The sequence below is a fragment of the Dermacentor silvarum genome, chromosome 2 (assembly GCF_013339745.2).
Source record: "Dermacentor silvarum isolate Dsil-2018 chromosome 2, BIME_Dsil_1.4, whole genome shotgun sequence".
NCBI classification, from domain to species: Eukaryota; Metazoa; Arthropoda; class Arachnida; order Ixodida; family Ixodidae; genus Dermacentor; species Dermacentor silvarum.
This window is the reverse complement of record NC_051155.1, coordinates 135,876,416-135,898,802: the sequence shown is the minus strand read 5'-3', so window position 1 is coordinate 135,898,802 and position 22,387 is coordinate 135,876,416. Positions and strand designations below refer to the sequence as shown.

At 43.2% G+C, this 22,387-nt stretch overlaps 2 protein-coding genes across 3 annotated transcripts in view; both read right to left on the bottom strand.

Annotated features, from left to right (window-relative positions):
- The window catches only part of LOC119441804 (carcinine transporter), a 29,285-nt gene extending 26,659 nt beyond the window's left edge, over nucleotides 1–2,626 (bottom strand). Inside the window, exon 1 of one of the 2 annotated variants that reach the window (XM_037706426.2) lies at nucleotides 2,355–2,626. Coding sequence is in view for 1 of the 2 variants with exons in the window: in XM_049661636.1 (XP_049517593.1) it covers nucleotides 893–1,009 (117 nt within the window). In the remaining variant the exon portion in view is untranslated. Of the gene's footprint in view, nucleotides 1–892; nucleotides 1,088–2,354 lie in introns of those variants that run through there. The other variant, XM_049661636.1, reaches the window with a different exon arrangement.
- A 709-nt stretch (nucleotides 2,627–3,335) lies between these two features.
- LOC119440411 (mitogen-activated protein kinase kinase kinase 20-like) overlaps nucleotides 3,336–22,387 on the bottom strand; it is a 53,385-nt gene continuing 34,333 nt past the window's right edge. Inside the window, 3 exon segments of the mRNA XM_037705322.2 lie at nucleotides 3,336–14,051; nucleotides 14,821–15,138; nucleotides 20,854–21,124. Of these exon segments, the coding sequence (XP_037561250.2) occupies nucleotides 13,633–14,051; nucleotides 14,821–15,138; nucleotides 20,854–21,124 (1,008 nt within the window). The 3' untranslated portion in view covers nucleotides 3,336–13,632.

Genomic DNA, 22,387 nt, shown 5'->3' with positions numbered 1-22,387 from the left:
AGTAGAATAAATAATATATAAAATACAAAAACAAAATAGACTTCAATCGATATACTCAGTGAGAATGATCCATTATAATTTCACTTAACTAAGAGTTTTTAAAAGATATGTGCTGTTTATTATACCATATGACCTGTCACATTCATGACATATTTCTTATTTCTGCAACTGGATGTAGTACCTACCTATATCTGGCTTGTACAAGCATAAGGTTTGGCATTCAAGGAAAAATGTTTAAGAAAACTGCAGATTCATAAGCAAACTAGCTATACACCACAAAGAAAGTGGCTGCTGCCAGAACAGATTATTCTAGATTGCGAGTTCTAGCACCTTTTCTGAACAAGTGCAACATACGTGGGGTAGGTATTATGTCATGTAAGCCACTAAATCTTCAATGAATTTTTTTGTACATATAGTTGTTTCTTTGAGTATGATCGAAGTCCTGTAGTCGCTTTTATGTTCTCTCACTGCATCTGTCTATCAGATCTTATAGCTTTATGTATTTACATTTTTATACATGTCAAGGTGTGGTTTTATCTTTGCACTCTTGCATTTAAGCAGCTCTTGATTGACAGCCTTCTACAACGGAGTTTGTGGGCGTCTGCCAAGACTCTCCTAGACACAGCTTTTATTCATAGTCACCTCTATATTTTCTGGCGGGAATAAAATGCTATTATATTACATTGCATTGCACTTGATGTGAAAGCAAAGTATGTACGTTTGTGCAAGCAGTGTTCATTTCTTAAGACTGCATACGTAGCTCCATTATTTCAGCACAGTCAATAGTTAAGTAATGTCAAGTGTAGGTTACCTATACACTTGAGGCATAAAGAATTGAGAGAGAAAAGCAATGCCTTATGAAACGCCTTTTGACAAACCTTTTGTCACAAACCTTTTGCCAAGCTTGTTTAGTAGCAAGACAATCGGGCAGCCACTGTACATCTATGTCGGCCTGTGAACCTCTCTGGGTGTGACAAGTACACTCGCAATGGTCAGCGGGTGTTATCATTAACAGCTGCGGTTACGACCGGACATGAAATGATCATACCAGAGTTGCTAGGTAAACCACAGAGTGGCTTACCAGGAAGTTCGCCTTAATAAACAAGCTCGGCAAGTCCAACAATGATAACTTTCGCCATTCGGTGACAGTGATGCACAACAATGAACAGCAACCCACTTGTAAGCGTATAAGTACGTAATCAATATGCAAACAATGTATACCACGCTGTCTCTGCTATCTGAGAAGGGCATGCTTCACTTGTGGCTGTAAACATGCATAATCCCAATGTCAGTTGCATAGTAGTAAAAACAGTATTCTGCTATAATCTTTGCCAGGCCTTTTGCCATTATCTTTTATTGTCATGAGTCAAACAGTCAAATAATACACCAAGGTAAGCAAACAACTGCCGTATTCATAGTCCATAAGCATGCATCAGAACAGCAACTTCAGTGGCTGTTGCATATACTTTTTTTCAAGATAAAGGTAGTGAAACATTTTAATGAACAGAACTATAGACAAGTTGGCAATCAAACTTGCAATCATAGCACGGAAACTATAACAGGCCCCTAGATATTCTTCTATACGTTTTAGTAAATGCACTGCAAAAAGAAACGCTACAAGCTAGCTAGGGCAGGCAGCTGCGGAATCGTCAACTTGCGCCAACCTCTCTCTCTATATATATATACCTTAATAAGTGGGCGTCCTTCGAAATGACAGTAACAAAACGGTATTTTTTACTCAAGATAAAAGGAAGTATAATCACACATTGGCAAGAAAACGTGCGTGGGCGCCCGGCAAGAAAAATTTTGCAGTGCTTTCGGTCAATGAGCCACAGAAAAATTTCACAAGAAACCTGAATAACGTTTCACAACTTTCGAGCTAAATGAGTTTTTGATACATGTGAATCCCATGTGCCTCTAGAAAAGTGGAAAAAGTGTGTAATTTCATTCACGCTAACCGAGAATTTAGGCGTCGCGATTATGTGTCTTGCCGCGTTCTATTTGCAAGCGAACAATGAAGCATGATCTGCTCTCGAAATCGCAGATAGCGCGGATCCTCCACATGCGCGCAGCAACCGGCTTTAAATAGCTAAAATGTTTTGAACCACGCGCACTATTGGAGCAATTATCAATCGACCTATACATAAAAGGGCCCTTCGTTTTTGTAGGCGTAGAGCAAACGCGAAGAGCCTCGGCATTTATTAACGAATATAGGCGTTGCCGTTTCCGCGAGTTCAAAGTTCGAGAGTTCAAGCACGCGCAGATACATCTCGGTCGGATCTCGAAGTCGGTCGGAATGAGCGATGAAGTAACCGTTACGGCACGCGAGACAAATAAGAAAAGTAGGCACTAACCTTAGTATTTAAAGCGACACCACTTTGAGCCGCTTGCTTGAAAAGTCCAAAACAGAGAAATGACACTGCAGCCTATTCCAGCGGTTTCAGAATACCCAGCTTTAAGAATATTTTCAATGTTACTGTGCAGACGACGGAACGAAATCACATGGCTCTTTTCTCGACCGACGCCATTTGCGACGGGCTTCCGCTGCCGTCCAATTTTAGTATGCGCGTCGATTTAAACTTACCGTTTGTGGCACCCATGTTAAAGAGGTGCTAACTAAATCAGACTGGAAGTCCCGATGTTACGCAAATTACATAAAGCTGGCTTACAGTGCTGTTAAAACTAAAAGCTTAAGCACCGCTCGTCCAATTTCGGTTTCGGTTTCAAAAATGGCACCCTTATTACGCATTCATGTGCTTGTCGTGACGTTACCGTTGTTTAAAGCCCGTTTCACATGGTGCGATATTGCAGTGCGTTTTTCGCAGCTGCGATTTCCGCAGATGCGAAATTCATGAATCTACGGCAGCTGCGTTTTTCGCATACTCGTTAAGCATTCTGACTGGCGATGATGTATGAGCGAGCCGCTTACTATTGGTCATCTGTTACCACCGCTACAGTGGCTATATACAGAGAAGTTCAGCACGCCGAACATTCGCACGTGCGAATTCTCAGCTGCAGAAAATAGGCCGCCGGACCCTTCGTGCGTGCGTTTTTTCGATGTTCGGCGTGCTAACTTATCTGCTACAGTGAACTAGAAGTATTCTCTGCGAAAAACGCAGATGCGGTGGTAGCCACTGTAGCGGTGGAAACAGACGACCAATAGGAGGCGGTTCGCTCAAACGTCATCGCCAGTCAGAATGCTTAACGAGTATGCGAAAAACGCAGCTGCCGTAGATCCATGAATTTCGCATCTGCGGAAAACGCACTGCAAAATCGCACCATGTGAAACGGGCTTAACCCTTCGATTATGTCAAATAACAACGCAGACGAAAAAAGTGAGAAACAAGTATTCTTTATTGCCCCAGTAAGCACATAAAAGTAATAAACTTCTCTAAAAACGAAAGCAATAACTACTATAGATCACTACAGCAACAAACCAATACTGAACGTTGTAATAATACGCACTAATATTTACAGGTGGTACCCACTGTAACGTCCCGACTTACCCCAATATCACCTAAAACAAAGAACAATAAACAAAACGAGCAGCAGGTATAAATAAATAAATGTAAACGAAGCGAGTGCCTGATGCACACAATATGCCACTGTACAGAACGACAAAATAATATAGTTACACATATTTCGAAAACCGCGATATGACCAACAGTTCATCCAAATAAGACCATAAACGTCAAAGCATGTACTTATTCAAATATCTATGGCACTGTAACGAAGATTTTATATATGCATGTAAGCAAAAATGCCAAGCAACTAACATGGTTGTGCAACAATTTCTATACAGATCATGGTGATACAGACTAAAACACTGTTCTGCAGAACAAAACAAGGACATCTCATAAACACTGGCTCTACAATGCCACAACAGCCACGAATTCTTCAAATCTTCACAAATATAAAAGAAAAAAAAAGAAAGGAAGGAAGGAAGAAAGAAAGAGCCGTAGAAGTGTGGTGCAGAATAAAACAGTGCTAGTTGGTGGCCTCAAGGTTTAATTTAACACTGTGATTGCTATGGCAGTCTGGTTCATAATTAAGCAGCCTTCTTCATAATTAAACTGATTACAGAATATACATGAGTAGTATTTGTTTAAAAAAAAAGGAGGAGAGAGAAGACTAAGACCGCTAGGATAAGAACATGTTATCGAGAGTAAAATTATAGTTCTCATCAATTTCCAAACATTCACAAGCAATTTATTAAGAAAATTATGATTTACTAGAATTTTTACACGAGGTTTCAGAAATATACCATTTGATTGAAGCAAGAGTAGTGCCGACCTGTCCTTTGTGACCAGTAAAAATTAAATTTCAGGATCTTACGTGGAAAAACCACGATCTGATTATGAGGCATGCAGGGGTGGGACTGGCCAAAGTAATTTTGGCGCAATTTCTGGAGCAGGTCAAAATGCGTTTTGGAGCAGTTTGGAGCAGACAAAATAGTATTTTGGAGCAGCTTGGAGCAGACTAAATTTCATTTTGGAGCAGATAAAATTTCATATTGAAGCAGTTTGGAGCAGGCCAATCTGAATTTTGGTGGAATAATGGAATATGGCAGTGCACTTCGAAACCACGACAAGACACAGAATAACCCAACAGAAAGCTCGTAGTAGAAGCGCACTTTGTAGCTATAGCGTACTAGAATATGGAAGAGTGGGTTGAGCGGTGGCTCGGCCCATGCTTTCTTGTAAAGCAGGGAAGATCGGTTGTACAACGATCAAACTATATATTCCCGTGCCTATACGCTCATGACAATAGCGGAAAATGTTCTCAAATTATGCAGTCCAATCGACTCTGTAACGTAACTTCTGGGTCACCAAATGTCACTGCAGACTGAGAGAGCCACAATCCACCCTAGGCTGGTATAATGTAAAACTATTCCGATCCGTTTTTGTTGCGATTATATGGACACTCCAGGCGCATTTCTGGCGTAGCTGTCGCCATGATGTTCCATACAAAGTCCAGGGGCCATATACTGTATGTGCGAGTGAAAGCGTGAGGATGAGCCGACAAGGGTGAGCCGACAAGGGTGAGCCGACGATGGCGGCTCAATTTCGCACGCGCGAGTGAGGAAAGCAGGGACGAAGCGCGCCATCTTCCATCGCGCGCAAAGCACCAGGGGGAGGGGTCGTTTTACTCCAGCTGCTGCTGCATATGGCGCGGCTGCGCGGGCCCTATCTTGAAAGCGATCTGCGATAGGGACATAGTGTGAGTGCTAATAGCTTCGTGTGCGCTGGTTTTCACCACTTAGTTCGCGTTGAAGCGAGGCCGCAAGCACATAGGTGAATTCACTCGTTGCTGCTGCCGCGCTCGCTCACTCCAGCGTTTTCACAGCGAATTTCTGCAGTAGTCGAGTGAGATGTGTTCCTGCTTGCCTGTGCGTGCGTGACACCATGCTTGTTAATTTGGTTAGTTTGCCAATGCTTTTTATACGGCCGATAAAACTACTAGCCTTGCTTTGTATAGCTGCCCACTAATTTACTGTCGCAATCGATGCTTCGCCGTTCAGGCGATACTGTGACTTTTTATTCCAAATCTACTATTGGCCCTTTGTGATAGGTCAAAATGGCTCACGCCTCACCCATATAGGCATAATAACAGATTGAAATAGTTTTACGTTATACCGGCCTTGGGGACACAGACGCCGGCCCGCTTCACCCCCCGCTGCAGCGCGTGCCTCCGAAATATCTAGTTCGCTCGCAGCGCTCTCAGCCTGCTTTTTGTTGCTTTGCACCTCAGCTAGGGAGCGCTGCACTGCTCAGCCCACTCAACCGTATCCTAGCACACTCTAAACACAGCCGCCCTAGCCGTTCCGACAGCAGCAACAACAGCCAGCAGTGGCCGCGCGTGCGCCAGCCGGAAGCACCGAAAAGTCCATTGTCATAAGCACGAAAATTACAAGAAACTCTGCGGGAGGTGCCGTCACACGGTGGTAATGTGAATGGCTGCACTCTTTTTCGGAGAACGAATCCGCGCGCTGTTCACGGCCACTGCCGAAGCCGTTCTGGCGCAGCATGGTGCAATTTTGGTCAATTTTCTGTGTTTGGCGCAGTTTGGTGCAGGAATTTGCGTCTGTATCGAAAATGTGCAATCGGCGCAGGAGTCCCACCCCTGGGCATGCTGTAGTGGGGGACTCCGGATTAATTTTCACCACCTGGGGCTTTTTAACGTGCACTTTAAATATAAGTACACAAGCTTAAATGCCCAGTAAAATGTTACCTCAAATAATAACAGTAAGTTAATTTCCTAAGGTGCTGTTGAACTGGTCTATACATCTAGGTGTAGAAGAAATGACCAGTGCAATTTCCCCATCCTGTGTCATACCATTTAAATATACAGGGTGTTTCTACAAAGACGAAGTAATATTTAAAAATAGCCATTTTGAATTAAAGGGACAGTTCCTTCGGAGATGTGTCATCAGTGGTGGCAACCACGGAGTGACGGGTGATACAGGGTAATTAGTCGCTAATTAACAAAAATGCATCAATTAACTTTTATATATTTAGTTTCAGTGGGCTCATCGTAATTGGGAAATTGAAGCGAGCTCTCCCTACAAGCCATATCAACTTTTGGATATGGAAAAATGCGATTGCCCGCAGAACCATGGCACAACGAATTTTAGCTATCAGAGTGCACAAAACTGAAACTGCGAGGCTGTAGCGAGCGCAAAGCCGCACCCCTCGAGGCAACGTTCTGCTTATGTCACCCAGCAATGGGCAGCCAGTGCGCTGCGGTTTCAGGCTCCCCCGCTGTTGCAGCGTGCTGGCTGCCTGTTATATCACAACTGTCATTCATTTATGCAAATAAGCCAGATTCCCTTCATCAAATGCTCCTGTACATTTTTGTTGGCCACAAACTAGCTCTCTGCAGAACTGATATTTTGAAAGAAGCAAAGTTTCTCAAGTTCAATGAGAAGAGACATAGTATTTCAAGGGCACAAGGCAAGTATGACACATGTTTAAAAAAAAAAAGGAGTATATCTGCAGAACGTGATGTTCCATAATCACTAACCAAAGAAAGTGGCATCCCATCACTGCGCAAACAAGATGGAAAACACACAGCTTTTACAAAAATAGCTGCAATTTTGACATGATTTTCATGTCAAGTCGGACGGAGCATCAACACTTAGTAAAACAAGGCAGGCAGTAAGCATTAAAGGGGCCCTGAAACACCTCTAATCAAATCTGCAATTTTTTTGTTTCTAGGACACTCACTCAGTTCTTGTCATTGCTGGTGCATTAGCCAAGCTGGCCAATGACACAGAATGCATTCAATACGACAGAATCAACAATCGTAGCTCTGTGTCTACAAGACGTCACACAATTAATGGACCTGCTATTACATCATCAAAAACAGGAAAATCTGCCAGACATCACTAAAAACAAGAAGGCCTCAGATGCTTTAGCCAAATGCACTGATAACCGCAGTTGCCGCAATTAATGGGAAATGCCACAATGGAAACCAAGGAAAATAATACATCAACTTGGCTTCCACTGTAGTTATTAGTTATCCAAACAACTCCTGCGGTATCAACAGGACAGACGAAAACATGCTTACTATCTATTCGCACTCAGTGCCTCACATATTATGTAGAAGTGTTGACCGGCTTTTGTCTGCCTTAGTTATTACATAAAGCAAGTGCATTACCCTCAACGATTCTGAAATCACAGAGCTAAAATTTTAGTAGGCGCCGGAAATTCGCAAGAATTCAGTGCAGCGCAGCTCTGCACACACACATACACACATAGCTGCCAAGAGGCAATAGCTGAAGGCCGCATTCAACACTACAGAGCTGATGAACCACCGACACACAAAAAGCAAGACGCAAGAGAATCTGCTTTATGCAGATTGCAACTTTAATTCACGTGATTGTTTTCCCAACCTATGCAGCACAACCCCTATAACATGTCGTTCACAGAACTGCACAAATCAAACATAGCAGCCTGGAGACGTATTAAGCAAACACACTGTTAGCACCACAGATACAAAGTCATTTTTTTTTCTTATTTGAGCGCTGTAATATGCTGAGGCAACTTATTGCAAAAGTGGGTTATATATGTGAAGGTGCGGCGTTACAAAGAACTAAAACAGAGCGAACAATGAATGAAGGCATTTCAGGGCCCCTTTTACAGCAGAAAGTATGAAGCACTGGCAAGAACAAGCGGCAGCAATTGGAACAGTTTCTAGCACTAATGGACGGGGACAGAAGGAAAAGAAGTAAGACACATAAAGCGCTTCCATGCGTCGTCCTATGTCTTCTCTTTAAGTCCTGGCCTGTTAGCACTATAAATAATTCCAACACGACTCACCAACCTTCCCAAATTTCCATCCTTATCAGCAGCAACTACCTTGAAAGGCATACATATAAGGCAAAATTTTCAGTAGCAAAGGCATTCATGAGCATTCAATGTGGAACACATTGGTTGCACCAACAGAAAGGCCACAGTCAACGAGGTTAAGGCTACAAGCTGTGTAAAACTGCATTTTCTTGCATATAGCACGAGTGTTGTCTTGTGGTATATCATTAGTTTCTCATCTTTCTTTTTCACCTATCTATACTTGACGTCTATACAAATCTTTAAGGCAATGCATTGAAGGAGTCACGCCTTGGCTATAACCTGTATGATAAAGGCAAGACTTAATTTACGAGGTAAGCGCACTTGGTACCATTATGCAGCTTGACAACAGGAGGGGAAAAAAATGACAACAGGAGCGAAAACTACACTATTTACGTGAATGAAATAGCAGATTGTTTCTTTTTTTCTTTCACGAGATAACCAGCTTGAGAAGGTACCTTGCATAGTACTTGAAACAATGCCCTACCATACCCAACTGTCAACTGAAACCCAGTACATTTCACGCTTTAAAATGTGGCAAGCTCAACCACCTGATAACTAAGTTTTGCAGAAAAGCCAACCTCGCAATGTCGTAGGGCAGAATAGATATGCACATGCACAGGAGGGAGCACACAACTGCAAGGAAGTGAGAGAGAAGCAAAAGGGAAAGGAGAGTGACAATGCGTAGCGGTTCGGAGGTCCAGATGATCAACTTCAAAACACGTCTGCGCGGCCTTGGTACGTGCAAACACTGTCGCACATCACAGTACACTAAAACATTCTAATTTAAGCTCGTGGCGATGTTTTGCATTGCAATAATGATATTACTACTTATTTCCTTGGTAATCAATAGTCACCCCCTGCATTATACATATTCGTGAAAATACAGCATGTGCTTTAGGGCAGTGTTTTCACATTACCAAGATGAAATTACTAACATGCATGTTTCACTATTTCACGGCGAACATTTGCAGCTAAGATTGTGCTGGTCTTGCCGACAATGAGAGCACAAATAGAAATCTCGTAAACTTGCTCGAACTAGTTGATCAGTCCAGTCAATAGCATACTATCGCAGTTTTATAAAGCAATACTGCACAGAGGTGCTTACGATAGCACTTTACTGTACACAGTAGCCCACTACTGGAGGTAGTGCACAAATGTTTGGTTACCGCTGTGGCCCCTGCCGCACATCAGGGGTAAGATTTGACAGCCATACACTTGCTTGCTTGTTACCACTAAAAGTGGGATCCTGTGTACATTAATCACGGTTCCAAGTATCCTACAAAACCCTCTGCAGCAACCATAGCACATAAACTGATCACCAGTGGTCGAAAGGGGATGCCAATGGGGCCAACGTTTACACAGAGTGGCAAAACAATTGCCCCGACAAAGGCAAGTCCCCTTGACGAAACATTGCCTCCAGCGACATTCCTAGTTCCCCCACCGATGATCACACATGTCACGTCTCCACCTGCCTGCGAACCTTTGTCTTTGTATGTGCATAAGTAATTTAAAGCCTTTTACAGGACACCTTCTAATTGATTTCCTATTACCGGCTCTCTTTCTCTCTCTTTTTTTTTTTTTCATTTGCTGTTGCTGCCAAAGCATGTGCTACACTAACAGAATAAAACGTGACATGGAAATTTTAAGGTAGAACACCCAATAAGCGCAGTAACTCGAGAGTGCTACATCACACAGCTACGCATCTAGTCACTAAAGGTGGCATCATGAACTTTCATCTGGGCATGAAAGCTAGAACTACACCAATGTAACACGAACTGGAAACAGCGGAAACTAAAGTATGCGTAATTAGCTGGGCCTGAGTTGATGTGTTTCATTCCGTGACAAAACTACTATCTGATATGAGAAAGCTTCGTTAAAAAGTGAAGTACACGACTGCTGATTAAACAATTAAGGACACAAAGAAGTGGTAAGTTCTGTTACAATGCAAGTTCTACTAGACCTAAGTTCATTATATTACGTTTCATGTCTGTTTGTGTTTGAGGAAAATTGTGAAGTTGAATGTTGTGGAGAGTTAAAACCATTTTCTTTAAACTACAACAGCCAACGAGCGTGCTAAAGTGCAGTCCAAAAGAATGTGCACCTAAATGCAGGTCAAACCTACGAGTGGATATAGATTGCATGGTTACATATTCTGGTTAAGCAACGCCACCTTGCTTTACAGCAGTGGTCTCAAAGTCAAGTTGGGTTCTCTGGCCCCATACATAGAGCACACCTCCGTACAGGCTGCACTGTGCTGCTGTGATGAATATGTGAGAGGACAGACAAGAGAGCTGCCTAAAGATTGTACAGGAAAGGGGAGCTAGTATAGTTGGGAAGGCCATGCAGACCACACATGAGAAGTTAACAGGCCACCTGAAAGTTTTTAATTGTGCTAAAGAGAATGACTAAGTGAGTACCTGTTCAAGTAGTTGAGCAATGCTTGTAGAAGTTTTCTTCTTTTTTTTTTCTTTTTTTGCAGGAACTGACACTCCATGCCTTAAGAGGGTTATGCTTCTGAACACTGAGTATGTAACATTGAGAAGGCCTCACATGCAACACTGCCAAAGAAGAACTAAGAGAACCAGGTCAGTGAATAGTGCAATGATAAAAGCATGTTTTGCACAAAAATCCAACTGCAGCTAGCCAGTTCAAGATATCACTGTTAGAAAAAGTGCTCGGCTTTCACACATTTCCTGAACACAATTGAGAATAAAATGTACGCTGCCTATATTTTTAGACCCCTTCCTTTTGTTCACCTGTAATATAAACAATTCAACTGAACTAAAAAGAAAAATTTGTTCTGTCAATGATCTCCATACCAAGCACATATCTGTTCACACTCTTAGAACTTTATTTAAAAGCATAAAGGTTGTGTTGCCCATTGTTGCTAGCAAGTTTCGGGAAACTGACAGGAACACATGATCCACAAAAAAAAAAAAGAAAGTGTCAATCTTTCTTAATGGCACAGTGAGAAAAGTCACAATTTGCGATATTGCCTCGCGTAGCAGTAGTAGTATTCAGTAAAACAATTCACTAGTTGAATCTCTCACGACTGCTACAGTAGTATTCCTGTAACAGAAACATGAGAATTCTATTCATATTACTAGGAGCTCAACTTCACATGACTGCACTGAGTAAACGAGAAAAAGATAATCAGCAGCATTGCTTAATCCTCCTCTATATTTAAAAAAATAATTATTTAGGTCCTCTGCAGGATGAAGGCCTCTCTTAGCAATCTCAACTTACCCCTGTCCTGTGGCAACTGTCTCCATCCTATGCCTGCAAGTTTCCTAGTAACATCACTAACTCCGCCAACTTTTCTGCCACCACTGAGTGTATTTCCCTGCCCTTGGCAAACATTTTGTTACTCTTATAGACCACCAGTTATCTAGCCTATGCACCACTCCATTTCTTTTTCTTAATCTTAACAACACCACCTACACCTGATAGCTCTCTGGTTCACACGGCCACCTACCTATCTCTTTGCATTAGAGATCTAAATAAAGGTCCCTGAACTGTTCCAACTTTCCAACTTACCAGAGAACAGAGCTTACCCTAAAATGAGTCTATGGCCCATAAAATAATAATATGGCCCCTCTGCAAAGTGCAAACACTGATACGAAAGGGGTATCCTGAAACATTAGGAGGTGAGCTACATCTCACAACCCCCCCCCCCCCCACCCCCCATTTTCTTCTCTATTTTTCTTTTTTTCTTTTTTTTTTTCTATACCAAGAAGCACAGCAAAAGCAGCAGTGATCATCAGGTATTTCGTTGTTTATGCTGAACACCAGCCACGGTACTCCACATAGCGTGTCCATAGTTATGCATTATGTGAAACCTAGCAAATGTCGATGATATAAAAGGTGTACCAACTGTTGAACATAGGCTCTCACCTTGACTAGGGATCTTTCTAACATCTGTGTTATCAACTTGAACAGGTTTTCTTTGAAGAAAAAACAATACCATTACTGTGTACATTTGTAAGATTTGCACTTCCTTTTCTTTTTTTCTTTTCTTCTGACACCACAGGACACAACAACTATGAACTAAAATACTTATATAATGCTTCAGAAACTGAAAAACTGCTAAAAGACTGCAACTTCAAGTTCCTGCAACATATGACAAGAGGTCAATCACAGGTCACTCTGTACTTTAAGCCAATAATGCTCTACTTGTGCATCATAGTTACAAACAGAGCACTATTATAACAAAGACAATGCCCCAGTTACCACTCTGGGCAAGGCTGCAAACATGAGGCACCTCTACCTTTACTACTTGCTTCTGAGCAGCTTGCTTACGTTATGCCAACAGCATTTGATACTTTTGATGCCACTTTTGTTCGTATTTTTTTTTAGTTACATATGCCTGGGGCAAATCCCCAAAATGAACAAAAAACAATAGAACTGAGAAGAACTGAGAACCTAAGTGCCAAGTATATATAGCATAGAGTGTTCAAATATACATATGAACCTAACGTCAACAATCATTCTCCCTTTTCCGTGAGGTTGATTCTCGTGCCTGCGGACTTAAATTAGAAGGCACAGTCCCACTTGCAAAGGGCAGGCCACACTTCTCGTATTACCACTCAAGGGCACAATGGTTGCCGACGGCAGTCACAGCTGAAATATAATTGAAGCTCATTTCTTTCTGTTAATAAGCACTAAACTAGTGCAGCACCAATTCTCTGCCATATTAGCCTACTCAATGGCAGTTGCAATATGTCAATAGGCCCCCATAACTTTGAATAAGTCCATATAGGCATTGTTAAGCTCAACATTCAACGGCCATCGAGACTGGCCCTGTGACGCGAGAACAAGAACCTGAGGTCGGAAGCCAGGGCTAGGACGCAGAGAAACATTTGTACACAGTGAGCCAGAGTCGTAAACTTAGCAAAAACAACAACAAAGCTACAATAGCAAGCTGCAATAGCAAGCTGCAACGAGTTCCCAAATATGGGAGCTTTATTTCTAAACTTGCTTAATGTCTTCAATGGAGTGAAGTGTTGGATCTGTGTTTGCAAAAACACAGTTCAAACTTCAAGCAAGCAAACAAGAGACTGCGTTTCTCTCTTGCACAAACTCTTGCTGGCAATAGGCCTCAAAAAAGATTTTAAAAACTGAGTGCGGCATTACAATATATAGTCACATTACAAATAGCTCAGCATGTGAAAGACTAGCGTTCATCTGCGTAAATACTTAGTGAAGGTACTTTTTTTCTTTTTTTTTCCATCTGCCAAAAGACAAAGTGCATTCTATACCGCAGCACAACTGCAACGTCAGTTCACATAGAACCATCATACCCCATGCGACGCCAGCCGATATTGCCAGCCACACGGTCGAGCAGTCCCCCCAGCCTTCGCTCTCGGCCACCAAGCCGGAAGCCGTCGGTCTCCAGGCTAAAACTGAGTCTGTTCAGGCCCGAGCTCAGGCCAGAGCTTAGGCTGGGGCCCAAGCCAATGTCGAGTTCGGTGCGGTCAGCCGGCAGGTCACCACCACTCTTCAGCTTGACGTGGCACTTTTCGACGCGTAGCACTTGCCTGGACGCATCGGAAGACGCAAAGCCGCTGTCACTCATCGAGTGCCGGTACTTCTTGGGATCACGACGCCGAGTGGGCGTGCTGTTTCGCCGATGCCGCTCCTCTTCATGTCGTGAACAGCTCTCAGCGAGTCTGAAAAAGCGAAAGAAATTTCCCCAATGGTCTGGTTTAAGTTCACAATACCGTCACAGGAACAGCTATGGCAGTTTGTTATACAGTTGTGATGACCATGTTGTGGTCTAGTCCACAGAGTCCACTGTGTGAACTCTGTGTGGTTGACTTTGGTTGTGTTCAAAACGTGTGCTAAAGCAACTTCGTTCCAGGGTAGAGTCATTACAGTAAATTGTACTGTCAACCTTGGAAACCCCATACATACTATACTGTTGGCCCTAGAACCTTCAGGCATTAATTTTTCAAAATTTCTGGCATTATATTACTTATTCATCATCTTTGTCAGTCTAACTTAGGTGTATTGGACAAAGGCCTCTCCTTGCTATCTCCAATCACCCCTGTCTCTTGTCAGCCAAGACCATTCTGGGAGGAAAATTCCCTAATTAGAATTATGTACTCATTATATTTTGTTAAAATTCATAATACATCAATGTGTCGTTCGATAATAGCTGTTGTTTGTATATAGCATTGTGTAACTTAGGAAAACATCCAAATTCAAAATAAAAAGGAGGAAAAAGAATAATGGCCAAGACAGACTTCATTAAGCATAAGCACAAATAAAATCAGTGACAAGTTTGCAAGCAAAACTTGCTGTAGTGCAAAGTCAACAGCATAAATTTTGGAATTAAAAAGCACAGAAGTGTCACTTTTACGAGATCCTTGATTTTGGCTGGGAGTAGCAGCTTCATTATGTCGATGTTCAAGCGTAAAAGGATAAAGATGCATGTCAACGAGATGAAAGGCCCTGCGCCCTGACTCACCCGCAGTGGCATTTCCTGCGAGAGAGTGTGACCGGAGACTAGAGGTGCCCTGGTCACTCAGGGAGTCCTCCGAGCTGGAGTGAAGAGAGAATGCCAGCCGGTGGCGCCGGTGCTCCTTGAGGCGGCTTCTCCCGGTCGAAGCAGTGCCGCTGCCTCCGAGCTCTGAGGCGAGGTGGGCCAGGCATTCCTCCTCTTCTTCGCTCGACAGGTCTCCACCGGCAGGCGATGACAGCAGCCGTCGGGGCGCAAAAGACAGCGGAGAGCCACTACGTGCTGCTGACAGCATCGATGCACCCCAGCAGCCGTCACCACCGGAACCTGCAAGAGCAACGTATGTGGATAGTATGACATGAGCTTCAGTCGACTGCCCACTTCAATTCGAGAAACTCAATTCGAGAAACAGCGTGTAAAAAGCAAGAGCATGTGCTATGTAGTACATTTTGTCAGATTAAACATGCTATGTATTATCACACTTATGTTGTCACCTGATATGCTCACGACATCAGAATATTCATGCATCTCAAATGTAGCCATATGTAGAATGGTGGGCCCAACTTATCAAAGTGTACATGCGAGAAACAATTACTGTAGTACATTCTCAAACATGAGTAGTTATCTCAGTGTATAATCCAGAATGTACAATGGTATCCCAATAAATGGCAGACAGCATGACAGCCACGTCATTAGATTCCTCAACAGCCTACGGCGCGTGCTGCATTCACTGCTGCCAAGTGGCAATATGGTTTCAAAGGCACAAGTTTCTTCCAAGTCACAAACTGCTGTACCTTGAAGTTTGAAGTTTAATGATGTCCATATGTGGTAAAAGTGAACTATAGAATAAGTAGTATATACAAGAACAGGTCCCAAAGTGAAGACATCGTAGTGGTACCTCTCATGTTAAGCATGTAAAGGAATGAGGTCTTGTGAGCAGATGAATATGAACTGACAAGTACTGAGCACTGAGAGAATAATGAAAACAGCATCACAAAACTAACCGCTCGACAAGATCATACAAAAGGCTGGATTGCATCTGTACACAGAATATACATTCAATTGTACATAAATGGGCAGGAATTGACAATGAAAAACCAAGTAGTAACATTATAAATTGAACATTGGAAACATTAAGACACGTAAAATGATCGACAATCAAAACTGTAACCAGGGGCTCGGGAACCGGGGGGGCAGTGGGGCAGTCGCCCCAACAGGTTCTGAACCAGTGGAGGCATGCTCCCACACTCAAAGCTGTTCCGACCAACCCCCCCGCCCTCCTCTTCCCTCCCACCACTCGTGAGGCTAGCGACTACTTTGGCTAGTTAAACCATTAATGCCCAGTGTACATAAAGTACAGTACCATTTTCATTTGTAAATAATTGACGAACATACTGTGTTCCTTAGTACACCATTTTGCTAAGAAGGGTCCCGCCATTGTAGTTTTTTGTCAGCTGCATGATGTATTTGATCTATTCATCGCCAAAGAAGTGCTGAACATAGCAGGTGCTACTGTACATGCACCTTCTTTATTTTTTGTTAGCATAGCATGTGCTTCTCGAAGCTGAAGTTTGTGTGGAAGTTTTAGAAAAGAATGGCGTAAACGATGAATGCATGTATTACATTCTATATATTATACATATTCATAGCATCGCAAGAAAATGAATGTAGGTGTACTTTGGAAAGTACATGGGGCCTATGTGTATGCTAGAAGGGTGTGCTTGTTTTCGAAGCACACGCAATGTTGTTTTTTTTAGCTCAATTCCAATAGAATTTTTTTTTTCTGACTACAAGAACATCAGAGACTGGCTGCAGGTAAACATATATTAAGTATTACATCAACATTGCTATTATTTCTCCTGGTTCCTATCTTGCTGCCGACAAAGATAACGACGCTCTTATCTTCTCAGTCAAAAAGTCGCAGTTTCAGCCGAAAGGCGACGCATCGATTGCGATTGTGAACCAGTGGACAGCTATATGCATACGCTGTATGGATGGTAGTTTTATCAGCCGTGTAAACTTGTAAACATAGGCATACTAACTAAGCTAACAAGCATGGTGTCGCGCGCGCACAAGCAAACATGAACGCATCTCACTCGATGACCGCGGAAACGGGCTGTCAAAACGCTGTAGTGAGTAAGCACGGCAGCAGCAGCGAACGAATTGACCTTCGTCCCACCGCTCGCATCAATGCGAACTAAGCCTGAAAACACAGCGCAGGGAGGAAGGACTCTGCCCCTGCCGCAGATGGCTTTCAAGATACAGCTGCCCGGGCGGAAGCGCACGGCGTTGTACACGGCCTCCCCCCGGAGCCTTGCAGCACGGCGGGCGTGTGTGATCGCTCGGGCGGCGTGGAGTAAAACGCGCCCTTCTTTCCCGCTTCCCACCCTTGCGTGCGCGAGCCGCGATCCCCGGCTCACCCTCGCGCTTTCACTCGCACATAGAGCATACGGCGCACGGCTACAATCTTATTGCCCGGGACAGCGCCTGCCCAGGGACTTAATACAGAACCTCACGGCGACGGCGGTGGTAGAAATGCACCTGGAGTGTCTATATAATTGATATCGCAATAATAAAATAGCGAGCAGTTACAGTAAACTTCGACTGATAAAAAGCCATTTAGATATATGAACATTATTTAAACAGACAGATACCTTATGCAGGATTTTATTACAAATTGCAAAATACGTGGGAGGAAATAGAAAACAACAAAGACGATCTATATTCCTCTGCCAATCGAGATGAGCTATGCAATGAAAGTACGACAACCCACATTGGGTAACCAGACGTAGACCCCATCTCTTGAAAGGTCAGAAATTTCTAACGAAAATATCGCCGAGTAAATCATACAATAGGATGGTGATGTAAGAACCGAATGTCATTGGGGGAAATGCCACCAGTTTGTTGAATGTGTTAGTCTTGAACGCCTGCATTCTTCCTAAAATATCACGTCTAGATCTGCATCAATAGTACATTTTCATCACGCGCACCTCTGAAAGCAACACTAAAGTCCATCCTTGTTACTTGATGAGGTCATGCTACACATTTCAATAGTAAAAGCACCTCCCAGCAAAAAAAATTTCCCACTAAAATACTAATTTTGATACCAGAAAGTTATGCGGGCTTGTGCAAAGTTTTGTTTGACTCTTCGCTGCAAGACATTTTGGTTTTGGAAGCTCCAAAAAGCAAGAGGGAGGAATATAAGGAAGGCAGGGATGTTAACCAGTCAAGAGTCCGGTTGGCTACCCTATGCTAGGGGAACGTAGAAAGGGAAGAGATAAAAGGGAGAGAGAGAGAAGATAATTAACACCGGTGGAAGCCGATTCCTAGAAAAGCACGATTTAAATCAGACTGCAGCCTTCCATTCTCTGCACTGTGCTTCGTCAGTGGTCGTTGATACACAGGGTGTTCATTTTAAAGTTTTACGGAATTTTTACAAGTCGCCTGTGGCAGGTAGCATAATTCTTATCGTTGAGCTGGGTTATTCGATGAGGCGGACATTAGTAGCACACGAAAACAAACACATACTCAACTAATGAACAAAAATTAACTAATTAACTTCTTAATTACTTTACGATGCATATTGCAATTTACGAATTGTAGCCGGTGAGCTTGCCAGGCGTATCCACTTGGAATGAATTTCCAGAATGGCACCAGTTTGAAGAAATGCACCTTCAAACTCGCAGTAAAAATGCACTGTTGTTCCACTTATGTTTTTACCAAAATGCTGTTTCATACAATGAAGCACAAAAGTAACTGGAATGCCCATGTATTTTGTCCCACACTTTGAGAAATAATATATATATATATATATATATATATATATATATATATATATATAGAGAGAGAGAGAGAGAGAGAGAGAGAAGTGAACTACACGATGCGACATGAGCCCCCAGACCTCACCCCCACACGTCAGATATATTTCCAGAGCCCCTGTAACCTCAATGTAGGTTTATAAAATGAATATTAAATGCTGAAGAGATAACTGACAAAAAAAAATGAATATAACAACTTAGTTTTAATTTCACAGGATATCTACACCTACAGTTTGAATCCTTTAAAAGCAACTAAGTGTCATACTACATGTAATTTGCTTGCACTGTTGTAGAGGAGAATTCTGCTTTGATCAAAATCTCTTAGCATTTGTATATTGAGTAACTGTGCATGCGTATGTGTGTACGTGCGTACACACACATGTATGTACAGTGGAATCTCGTTGATACATGTACAGTGGAATCTCGTTGATACGATTTTCACAGAAACCGGAAAATAAATCAAATCATCCGACGTATTATCCAAGCAAATTGTATTATCGAGAAAAGAAAAAAATGTATTACAGTCGAATCCCCCTACAACGAATGCCGCTACAACGAAATTTCTGCCACAACAAAGATTTTCTGATTCCCCCCCTTCAGCTGCCCATAGAAAGTAATACAAAAAAAGTCCCTTCATAATGAAGGCGTTTTATTTGGTATTTCAGCTTCAACGAACTTTTCGTGAACGAAACTGGGACTGAATTAAATTGGAACTGCCAAGTAGTCAAATTAGAAGGCCCTTCGAAAGCTGTGATGATCATATGTCCACTTGAACGAGGTTTTCGCGAACGAAATCAAATTCAAAGTACCGATTTAAGCCTCTGCAATCCATAGCCACGCCTGCGCAAGACTGCAGAGTATCACCGCAATCGCTGCCAGTTTCCGTGGTCTGTGTCCGGTCAAAATGGCTATGCCAACGAAGAAGCGTAAATTTCGCTCTCTCGAGGAGAAGGCACATATGATCACCGAGGCAGAAAGCGGAAGGAAAAAATCTCGCAGTTTCGCCTGAAAGGTGAAGCATCGATTGCAATAGCAGATTAGTAGACAGCTATACGAACTAAGGATAGTAGTTTTATTGGCCGTATAAACTTGTAAACATTTGCTAGCTTAATTACCGAGCACAGTGTCACACGCACACAGGTAACTCGGTGTCAACACGCTGGAGTGAGAAGGCGCGGCAATAGCAGCGAGCGAATTGACCTCCGTGCCCTCTCTCGCTTCACCGAGAACTAAACGTCAAAAGTACAGCACACACGACTCCACCGGCACTAGTTGCACTTTGCCCACATCGCAGATCGCTTTGAAGATGAGGCCCGCGCAGGCGCTCACTTTGTGCACGTCGCCGATTGCTTTCAAGATAGCACCCACGCCGCGCCGCAGCCGCTGTTGTCAACAAGATGCTAACGTCTCCTCGTCTGAAGAAAATGACAATCCGCTAGACACACTGACTCCGGCGACTGCTTTGAAAGTAATGGATCCTTTTCACCTCATCAGAAAAGTTATCAGAACCCACGATTGCGATGGCTCTTTTAATGGACTGAGACTCGCGTAATGCCTTTGGTTACCGTTAAGCGTAAGAAATCCAGGTTGACCGACTTCTGCAAATAACACGTCCGGTAAGCGCAAGCTTGCCAAGCTTAGACTTTGTCGTAAATATGCAGTGAAATTGTGATAATTCAAGCCGCTTCATTGCGACGGTGCATGTGCCGCGAAATGAGTGTTTCGCGATCGGCCGAAATGTACGAAAAATGCTGTAACAGCGGCGCAAAATGCATTCTCTCGTGAAGTTGACACTTTATCGACTGCCTTCGGTACGTCTCAACCTTTGCCCCCACGCCATCGCGAAGATTTCCCGGACGATGATTTTAGTTTCGTTCGCGGCTTTGCCGTTTGGCATACCTATATACATACCAATTTCGCGTCAATTAAGTTCCGCCACAACGAAATTTTTCGCGTGTCCCGTGAATTTAGTTGAAGCGGGACTCGACTCTATCCCGAAAAACGTATTATGCAGAATTGCATCAATGAGATTCCACTGCGTGCGTGCGTGTGTGTGTGTGCAGGCGCGCCTTTTGTTCCGAATAAACAGTGTCACTCTGCCACTTGTCAAACCACAGTCAAACCAAAGAAGGCAAGGAGACACGTCATGCCAAAGACACTTCTATTCTTCCAGGTGAAACAAAAGATCTCGGCACTCGGTGTGGTGGCAAGGAAAAGAGCTCACGTGATCGGCGATGCGTGGGCCTTCGAGTTGGAGAGAAGCTGTCAAAGAGGCTGCTGCGCTGACGCCAGGCCTCGGGCAGCAGGTCCTCTGAGAGGCGGCGTGCTCTGGACGGAGCCGAGTGGGCCTCTCGCCGGGAGGAGGACCGTGAGGCATCCTCACGGCGGGGAGACAGTGCAGATAGCCTCAGGACCACCTCAATCTGTTCGGGTGCACTTCCTTCTGGGCGCACCCGGTGGCTCAGCAGCGTTGACCGTGGCTCCAGTACGCAGAGCTGTGAGAAAGAGGGAGACATGCATGAGCCATTGGTATGGAATAGATTTTATATTACTTTATTTTCTCCACAGTGCATTAAGGAATGCCGGAGAGGAATACTATATTAGGTTCAGCTAAAGTAGTAGTACATTACATGCCTGTAATACCAAATGTGAGTGTAGGCACTTTTCTTTTTTTTAATTCAAGCAGAGACCCATATATGTCTTTCAGCATATATGGGTATGTAAATGAAAGCGTATAGGCTCTCCTTAAGTAAGAATTGAAGTGGTGGCTTACAGAACTCATTATCCATGAACCAACGTAACTCAGTTTGATCAGTTCACAGGTTGGCAGCTCCGAGAATGCTCTCGCAAGTATAGCTCTCGTTCCTTGTCAGAGCCACAAGTGGTGAATGTCTGCTGTCTATGCTGCAGCAGCACACTTTGGACAACTCACAGGGCCTTCGTGTCTTGGACCCCAGGCCCAAGTACCACGAGTACCAAGAAAGATTACGAGGAAGGGAACTGATACGCGGAGGGATTCAGGCAACTGTCTCCCAATAGAAGAAAAGTGATTTTGGGGATAGAAGGACAGAGTGTCAGGGGAGCGAAGTAGGTGTGATTTCTGGCGTGGAGATGGAGTGATCATGTCTGTCTACTAGATAGTGTAGGTGTAATCACTAATGAATAGTTTATTGTAAAGCCAAAAGTACATAAAAATGAAAGACAGGTTGCAGCACCATCATGAAATTTCTACACCAGCTTTTTATGGCATCATGAATTTTGGCAGCACCATCCTGGAACTAATCAGTTGTTTATCAACAAGGAATGATTAAACATCCGTCCAAAGTAAGCGAAAACACAGTCAAGAAGGTTCGGGAAGTTTTTTGCGTGCGAGAAAGGCCAGAATATGAAAATATCTCGTGAAGTCCCCGATGCTACACATACGCTATTAGTGCCACACTTTAATCACGAAATTGTTTTTCTTTAAACTGGCTTTAATTTCTTTTTCTAATGATCGGCTTCTCTCAATCATGGTAATGCATGCAGTTTTGAAATGTCAAACAGTTAAAAGAGATTAAATGTTGCACTTTGCTGCCTCCTTAACTAACTTATATGAATTCAGAACCAGTCACATGCATATGTACAAGTTTAGCACGTCTCGCGATGTACCTGCACTATCTTCTCTGTAAGCATAGGGACTGTCATAAAACTTGCTTTTCACAATGCCTTCTTACAAATGGTGCTGTGCAAGTGCCACTCATTGCACCAGGAAAATGAAA